Here is a 9118-nt window from a genome sequence, read left to right on the forward strand (position 1 = left end):
CTCTAAAGAAGGACTCGAAGGCCGAGCACCGTAACCACCAGCACTTCCCACTCACAGCTGCCCGTTTCCCGCCGCGCTCACTTAAAGGCCTCGGTGACGTCACCGCTGAAGCGGGCAGCCGCTAGGCGCGCGTGGCGCCGCCCCCGGCGCTCGGTTGTGGAGCGCACGTGCGACGCCCCCTGCCGGGCCTCTCGCGGGGGTCGTGGGCGGTGTCATGGGCGGAGCCTGGCAGGACAGGGGCGGCCAGCAGGCGCAGGCGCGGTGCGTGGCTGGGCCGTGGGTACGTGGCCGCCGGCAGCGCAGCAGTCGGTAGGGCGTTGCGCTGGGGCTCTCATGAGCAGGCGCAGCCTGCCGGCCGCTGCTTCCCCGCTGTGGGGGCTTATCGGCCCCGCTGCCCTCTGTCCGGGCAGGAGTATGAGCCTCTGCGGGGTGCCCGCCGCCTGCGCCGCAGGGCCTGCAGGCGGCAGCGGCGCGGGCTTCTCCTCAGCACGGCTGAGCCCGCCGTGGTTGCGGCTGCCTGAGGTGCTGGGTGCGGAACCACACCGAGCTAACGAGCTGCTGCTGCTGCTGCCGTCGCCAGCCCCGCGCGGCCCAGCCCCGCCGCAGCATCACGTTGTCTACTTCCCGGGGGACGTGCAGGTACGGAGAGGCGGCAAGCTGAGGGCGGTAAGCAATGGCGGGTGGGAGCGACTTGGGCGGCTGAGGAGGATGGGAGCTGGGAAGTGAGGCTGAAGGGAGCCGCAGGTGCTCCCTGTAAGGTGCGGGACAGGGAGGCGGTGGTGGTCGCAGCTCCCGCGGCGGAGCTGGCATTGCCGAGCCGCGGGGATCCCGCTGGGGAGAGTCGAGGCTCTTCCCTAAGGGGAAGCATCTCTTGCGCGTTCTCTGCCCGTTACCGGAGGGTAAACATAGAGGGAATGGGACCTTCTTAAAACCTGCAACGGAGTGGCAAGGGAAGAGGGAGTCTTCTTCACCTGTACTGCCTGAGACCGACGTTTCTGATGGTGACGGTACTACCTGAAATGGTATCAAAGGATGTCAGTGGAGAGACAACCATGAAATCGTAAGAAGGCAAGTTGTCCTCATCAGGCTTAGCACCACGTTTCTGTGCAGGTGTACAAACATCCCAAACACCAATCTGCAGCTATTCCACAGGCACTGATGCTTTTTCAGTGTGTCCTGAAGAAGACATGTGCAGTCTAAGAGTTAACAGGAAACTGAAAAGAGGCTCTGAAGTGCTGTCCCAAAGCGTGTGGTCGACCTCTCTAACACTACATACTCTGGTACTTAGCGAGTAGTGAGCTAATCTCAGAAGTCATTACTTCTGAAGAGTACTAGGGAAAACACTTTCCTTTTCTGTAAGGTAAAGATGCAGAACTTGGTGGATTTTCATTTTAAGGATTGGGCTGGCCTAAAAAAACCTTTCTGATTTCCATTCCTGGATATGGCTTTATTAATCCGTACTAATACATTATACTAATATATTATGCTAGTATATTATACTAATATACTAATATGTTATACTAATGTATTATATATATTATATAATTACTCTTCTCTGTCATTATTAATTCAGAGATGAGGATCATTCCTGACTTAGGGGTTAATTTTTTTCCATCTATGCCCCATATAGATGTGAATAAGGGGAATAAAGTCCTTACAGCTGAAGGAGAGGGGTTCTTTTTCCTATATAAAATGTAGAAAACCTATTATAAAGTGTTAAGTCTATTATTGGTGTGTAACAAGATTATTAATATTTCTGCAGATTGGGATAATACAGTAAAATTATATATTCTGTGTCATGAAATTGAATACCTAATCTTCTCTTGAAATCAACTAAAATTATTAATACTTCCATGTACTTATTTTTGTTGTGTTAACTTTGAGGATGTTAAAATTGCACGGTAAAAATATTCAAGTAGAATAAGTAAATCTACACATGACAGTTTGTTTAATGTGTTTCTTGTTCTGGAAGCCTAATAAGCAAGCATCTCTTTAATGCATGTTTCTCTGTTAGTAAAAGTTCTTTCTTATGAATGTAAGTACAACAGACTGAGCTGAAGTATTTGCACAGTGTAGTAATGAGTCTTTTCAATTTTTTTTAAATTTTTCAGAACTATCATGACATCATGTCTTGCCACCCAGAAAACTTTCAGTGGGAGCACTGGAGTTTTGAAAATGTTGCTACCATACTTGCTCGCCGGTTCCCAAACAGCTTCATTTGGGTTGTAAAGTGTTCTCGAATGCACCTGCACAAATTCAGTTGTTATGACAACTTCGTGTTGAGCAACATGTTTGGAGCACCAGAGCACAGCACTGACTTTGGAGCTTTCAGGCATCTCCATGCATTGCTAGTTAATGCATTCAGACTCTCTCAGAATATTCTGCTGTCCCAGAAATGTGTGCGTGGCGTCAGCAAGGATGCAAAAATAGCTGCTTGTAAATCCCAGCCACAGTCTGTTCCTACAACAAATGGCTACTCATCCACAGAAAGAGAGAAAGGTTGTGAATGCTCTAACAATTCTGCTGTGAACTTTGTTATACCATCTGCTGTAGGTGCAGTGTCATTTACTTTGATTGGTTTCAGTAAAGGGTGCGTGGTTTTGAACCAGCTGCTTTATGAGCTGAAGGAAGCTAAAAAAGACAAGAATACAGATGCCTTCTTAAAAAGCATAAAGGCAATTTACTGGTTGGATGGTGGTCACTCGGGAGGAAGCAATACTTGGGTCACTTACCCTGAAGTGCTGAAAGAACTTGCAGAGACAGGAATTGAAGTTCACGCTCATGTTACACCATACCAAGTGTTTGACACAATGAGGTCATGGATTGGGAGAGAGCATGAGAAATTTGTACAGATACTTGAAAAATTTGGTGTGGAAATAAATGATCAACTACATTTCGCTGATGATGTTCCTTCCTTAGATAACCATTTTAGAGTTCATGAAGTATTTTGAGATTGTATGTTTCTGAATAGTATATTAATTGCAACAGCACTTTTAGCACTAAATGTTGACATCTAGACTTAGAACTTTGAACAAATGCTTTCTGAAGAGAATACTAATTCAGTCCTGCATTGCTAATAGATACTATATATATAAATTTGAGTAGTTTAAAACAGAGGATTGGGACCTCATAGCTACAACAGATGTTGTTACTTGATTCCTGGAAAAAGTGTTACAAAGTACTATCCTATACATGGTTTGGTTTTGGTTTTTTTTTTTTGTTAAATGTGAACGTTTCATCTCAAAGTATTTTAGGTCTGGATGTCTAGTGTCATATATTACCTTTAATGGAAGTTTAAAATACTGAAGACTTTCAAATGTCTGGATACTTAAGTTTAGTAGTTTCCAGGGAAAGCTTTGGTCTTTGTCAATAACAGATGTAAGGTTTGGGTTTTTGCTTCAGGAAAATTGTGACTGTTAAAACTATTTTGGTTATGTATTTTGGTGAAAACTAAATCTTCCAGTTGTGTGCCATTTCTCCTAATTGAAACAAAGTCACAAATATTTATTCTTGTAATAATAGTGCCAATCCATTTTTCTTCCTTATGTGTGCCTTATCTTTTCTGTTGCTATAAATTTTCATTCATTCATGTCTGCTAGTGGATAGCCATTTCATATGGGGGCTTGGAAATTTTTATTTAGCTACCTTAAGTGACCAAGAATGTTGATGAGAGTGTAGCTTATTGCTGTTCAACGCACCTTGCTATTGCTTTGACTAACCTCTTTAAGGACCAGCAGTAAAATCTCTGTTTTCAAGTCAAGAGGTGTCTTTACCCCCTACATTGGACTGGTGAGGTTTTGCTTGCTAATTGTTGCATTGATGTTTATCTAAATTGAGCCATAAGTATATTTAAAAAATGCTGATAAGCTGTTTCAGAATTCTTTGGTTACTTAAACTTACTTATTCTTTAGAACTGTTACTGCCTTTAAATATACTTCTGTAGTTGCTTCTAGAGCCACCCAAAAGTCTGTTTTTTGTATGGAAAAAAACTGTTTGAATTAAATATAAAGCTGGACAAATCAGATAGAAATATGTTCAGGCCCCAAACCAGAATGTTCTTAGTAAAGAATTACTGAAAGATGGATAAATAAGGATATTAGTGGAACTTTTCAACTGATGTAAGTAACTTTTCACTTATCTACAAATAAATCTTGACATCACTCTTCAAAGAAAACTGCAGCTATTAACAATGAACCAGTAACTTCAGATAGTTTAGGATTTCCTGGAAGTATGGGAATACAAAAACAAGCTAGCAAAATATAATCAAATGTGATTCAATCCTGGAAAAAAGGCATTTTACTCAACTGTGTTCCTATGATGGCATAGCAATGTGTTCCCCCTGTGGAAGCAAAGTCCTTGGTCATCTTCTATTTGCATCATTAAAATTTACAAGGTTTACTGGAGGCAGCATTTTCACAACTCTTGCATATGTTAGTGATCATTGAAGAATGAGAAAAGTGTGTTGAACTCTTTAAGAAAATTTTCTTCATACTCAAAATATTCAGAGTAGTAGAAAAGATTATACATAATGTGCCCTTTGTGAACATGGACTCTATCTCTGATAATAATTAGACTTATGTACCTTGTTGATCAAAAGGAGAAATTAGTTGATGGTAAAAGTACAGCATGCAAACCAACTCTAACATTTTATAAAATAGCCTGAAATCTGGTTCCATCTGCCGTTTTTTAAAGCTCTTTGCTACCTTTTGACTACCTTTTTCATGGGATTATAATGGCAGGTTTATGTGTTCCAATGAAGGCTTTTTTCCTTTTTTGGTCCACAAAACCCAAACACACTACTGATCTTGCTTCCTCTTCATTTCAGACTGATTGGGCCAACTTGGGCATGCTAAAACTTGCATTATTCAATAACAATGCAGATCACAAACCAGTTTCTAAACAATTCCATGCCAGACAGAACAGCAAGAGTAGGTTGTTGCAAGCTTTTGGAAAAAGCTATTAAAATATTGACATTGTCATCAGAAGTTTCTGGATTGCTTTTCTATGAAAATAATATGAACCTGTTTGATATAGGGGCTGCTTACAATAACTTAAATAGGCTCAAGTGTTGCTGTGTTAATTGGAAGAATGAGCACTTTGTTGTAAAACTAATCTTGTTGTGAGACCTCATATTGTGGAAGGAAGACTGACTGGTTGTTTTCTATTCTCTAAACAGTTGTGGTACTCTGTTGGAATGTGCCTCTGTCATTCGCTACAATGCATGCTAAAAATAAATGTTGTGAACAATTAGGAAAATAAACTATTTCTAAGGGTGGAAGTACTTTGATATGATTGTAAAAACATTAAACAAGGAACATGCATTTAAGTTTTATTGATTAAGCTTTATCAGGAGTTTCTGGAGACCTACTTAAAAAAAACCTCAGATTTATTTGATGTTTTTCTTCAAGGAGGCTTTGTATTTGTGTAGTCAGCATCTCTAATTCAAAAAGAGCTTACTGGCATCTTGCAAACATGGAAAAGCTGACATGAAGTACTCAAAGGTGTGAACATTTCTATGTTAGGATAAAATGGGTTGTAGTTTTTTATGTTTTAGTATGTTAACTGCAAAGGCAGTTTTTTATAAGCTTAGACATTAATGCCTAAAGTTAAGTGATTCTCGTGCTTACAGTGCTTTATTTCAAGACATTTCTGATTTTGAATAGGAGCAACAATACACATCCCTTAGCATAATCTAGGGTGTAATACCTGATAATCTTTATATTACATGCTTATTTCTCATTAAATAGACAAGATGTTCTTCAGATTTGGAGAAATGCTAATATGTTTTAAGCTGTGCCTGTAAAATTCCTTTAAAAGATGGCTTGATTCTGTGAAATTGTTCAAATTCTGTATGACCTAAATGATTTTGTGTGGATCTTAGATACTAGGAACTTTGGTAACTCTCTACCTATCTAGGACTAATTTAATTGCATTTCTATAAATGCTGCTCGTAAATCAATATTGGCCTTTAATTTTGAAAGGTGATTAAGGGCCTGAGTCTTAAATGTTGCTGAAAGGAGCAGTCTTTTCTGTCCTCCCATTGATAACTCCTGTCTCCCTTAAGTTAGCATGAGCACATAATGACTAATTGTTCTGTCTTACTAAATTAATATTACTGCTGATACTAGCAGGAGTGATGTGTATTTACATAGTCATAGAAATTATTCTAAATAAGACTGCTAAGTCAATCCAGGATTTATGATGTTACAACTGTGGATATTAACAGATAAAGGTAACTGTATGTGATTATGCCCTCAGGTTTTCCCAACAGGTTTTTTTTGAGCTATTTGCAGAAAGAAAATACTGCCTGCTTATTCTTTCCTCTTATGGCACTTCTTACAATGCTGTCTTTCCTAAGCTAACACTTACTTCATCTCTGCAGATAAATGATATTTCTTGTCTCATACAGACTGAAAGTTGAAGCACTGAGGTTAAAGTGTACCTGTGCATTTACCTTAAATGGAGACCCATAAGACCAAAACTGGCTTTCTGTTGGTCTTACTGGTCTTAAGTCTGTTGAGATTCAAGCTGACTGTTTTTAGCTTGAGTTAAATTACGAGGTCTTTAAGCTAGTAATGCAAGATCATATAACACTTACGTGGCAGATAAGCACTGCTTCTCCCAGTGCCAGACATATTGTTCCTGACTAAATTAATTCTATTAGTATTAACAGCATCATTTTCTCTTCCCACTGACCAAAAAACACTTGCACGAGATTAGCTGTTCCACATCACTGGAAACCATGGAAAATTGATTCAGGCAGTCATTTTGCATATTGTGTAATGTGGGGTATAAGGTAGGGATGGCTTTGTCATGATTTCCTGTCATTAGGGCTTCACCTCATGTTTCCAAGTGACCCAAGAAATGCCAAATTCTACTTAAGCAAATGACCAGAAAACCATCTGGGAGAACAAAAGGGAAAATTAATTCTTATCTTTTTTTCCATCATGTACTTGAGAAGGAGCAGAATGCCATTACTTCAAGGTTCAGCATAAATTTTCCTTCATTTAGTAAGCTTTCAAAGAGCACTTTCAGTCACAATTAGTCTCTTTTGTTAAACTTGCCACTGCAGAGCTGAGTGTTTCTAAAGAAAGCATTGCTTCAATACACAGAAAACAGTGAAGAAACCTACCACTGCTGAAGTGCAAAACTTCGTATCTCCCTCACAAGAGTTTACCCTCTGAGCAATACTCTTAAGCCTGGGTATCAGGTAAAGCTATTGCATCCCTTACAGGCTGTATCTGCACAGCTCTTCTTTTCCGTTACTCATCATGAAAAATACACTGATTTTGTGTGATGGAAGTTTTAAGTAATTCTTGTACTGCTTGATGGATGAAGTATAAATGTTTTCACAGCAAAATTGTTCATTACTGCAATCTGTGTTATTATTCCAAGCAAGAGCTTCTGAGCATTTTTGTTTGAGCATTACATCACATGTAGAGCCACACATTTTACATGGCTTAGCAGTCTGTTTAATGTTTTCAGTCTACTCTTAAAATGTTGACTAGGAACAAGTCTGAACAGTTGGAGAGGAAGTAATTTGCTCTTGTTGCTCTCAGGAATTACCAAATACAGAGGTCAGAATCTATCCCCACTTCTAGAGTGTGACCCGAGCCAAAGTAGGAAATCTTAATATCTTAACATGTAATTTTACTGCAAACTTAGATAACTGTCCAAAGAAAAAAGTAAAATTTCACCTGTCCTTCTAGTAACATTGGAATCTTTGGTTGTGAGGGACACTAAATTATGGAGAATCCCTGTTACTGTCTCAGAGTATGTATCTTCAACATCTGTGTCATCTGCATGGAAAAATCTAAATGTCCCAGGGAATGTACATTTTGGCCAGAAAAAGAAAGAATCATCTGTACATTAACTTTTCTGAAGCTGAGAAATAATGCATATTGGGATTGCCCCATGGGTAATAAAACTTCTACAGTAGTTAAATCACGTTAGTTGAATTAGTAGTCCTATTGTGGGACTAACAGCATGAATGAGGCAAATAGTTTAATCTTGCATATTTTAAAAGGATTGCAAATGTATTTCTGATCCTTTATGATCAAGTCAAGCCCTTTCACGTTAGGCATTTAACTTGACACTTATGTTAAGAACCTAGACGCTGAGTAGCTCCTGGAGATAAACATGTTCTTAGGATAGGTACGTCAAATCTCCAGCACAGACATGACAGACAGACTATTAATGACCTGTTTAATAGTTTGACAAGCAAATATTTTGACATCAGTTTTTTTTCATTTGATTCTCTCCACATTAAGAAAATGTTCTGGTTTAGCAAGGAGCAGCTTTTGGCTTAGTAACAGGGGGAGCGGGTTGCAGGGAAGACCCAGTAAAGAGTTTTTGGACTCTCCCCCGGCTCCTGGATTCACACCCACCTCCGGCCCGGCTGGGCCAATCTGGCGCCTCTGCCAGCACTATTTAGGGGACGGGAATTTGAAATGCGACGCAGGAGGTGTAAGAGTGACACAAGATGGAGGCGACCACGCGGACCCTTCAGCCAGAGAAGGAGGAAGGAAGGAGAAGCAACAGACCAGAGACTCCTCTGCAAGCCGTGGCGAGAATGCAGCTGTGCCCCTGCAGCCTATGGAGATCCATGGCAGGACCGAGAGTTACCAGCAGCTCCATGTGAGTGAGCCCGGACGGGCGAGGGACTGTGTGGGGAGGGGCCATGGCCCAGGCCATGCTGGAGAGCCTGCACGCCGCAGAGCAGCCCCACACGAGAGGCAGAGACGAGCTGCAGCCTTTGGAATAAGTGCGCATCGGAGCAGCCCGTGCAGGGCTGCCATGCTTGTGAGTTACCCCATGGACTTGCAGGGAGGACTGGTGTGGAGTTCACCCGTCCTGAGGAGGGACAAACGGCAGAAGCTATGGGGAACAGACTAACTGAGACCTCCACTGCCTGCCCCCCCCGAACCGTTCAGGGGGGGCAAGGTAAAAACCCCGGGATCAGGGCTCTGAGCCCGGGAAGAGGGGAGGTGTGGCAAGAAGGTGTTCTTAAAAAGGCTGGTTGGACTCTTCATTGATGTATTACTCTGGGTTGTTTCATTTTGGTTATGTTTTGGGTTTTTGGGGGTATGTTTTAGTTGATGTTGCATTAAATTATTTT

The 9118-nt window shown here is 41.1% G+C and overlaps 1 protein-coding gene across 2 annotated transcripts; it reads left to right on the plus strand.

The window, feature by feature from the left end:
* Nucleotides 1-282: 282 nt before the first annotated feature.
* C9H2orf69 (chromosome 9 C2orf69 homolog) lies at nt 283-8896 on the plus strand. 2 transcript variants are annotated; one of them, XM_062002831.1, is made up of 2 exons: nt 283-666; nt 2112-8896. In XM_062002831.1, exons 1-2 carry the CDS (start codon nt 334-336, stop codon nt 2949-2951), a joined length of 1173 nt encoding a protein of 390 aa, XP_061858815.1. In that variant the 5' UTR covers nt 283-333; the 3' UTR covers nt 2952-8896. The 2 variants fall into 2 exon arrangements, with proteins under 2 accessions (XP_061858815.1, XP_010195769.2); XM_010197467.2 differs by having other exon boundaries at nt 283-639.
* The last annotated feature ends 222 nt before the right edge of the window (nt 8897-9118 follow it).

Source organism: Colius striatus, chromosome 9 (assembly GCF_028858725.1).
Source record: "Colius striatus isolate bColStr4 chromosome 9, bColStr4.1.hap1, whole genome shotgun sequence".
Lineage (NCBI taxonomy): Eukaryota > Metazoa > Chordata > Aves > Coliiformes > Coliidae > Colius > Colius striatus.

Excerpts from the sequence above, each read along its gene's own strand:
- C9H2orf69 (XM_062002831.1), top strand. The coding sequence starts at position 334 with ATGAGCAGGCGCAGCCTGCCGGCCGCTGCTTCCCCGCTGTGGGGGCTT. Across the intron at positions 667-2,111 it reads GAGGCGGCAAGCTGAGGGCG|AACTATCATGACATCATGTC; the intron begins GTAAGCAATGGC and ends TAAATTTTTCAG.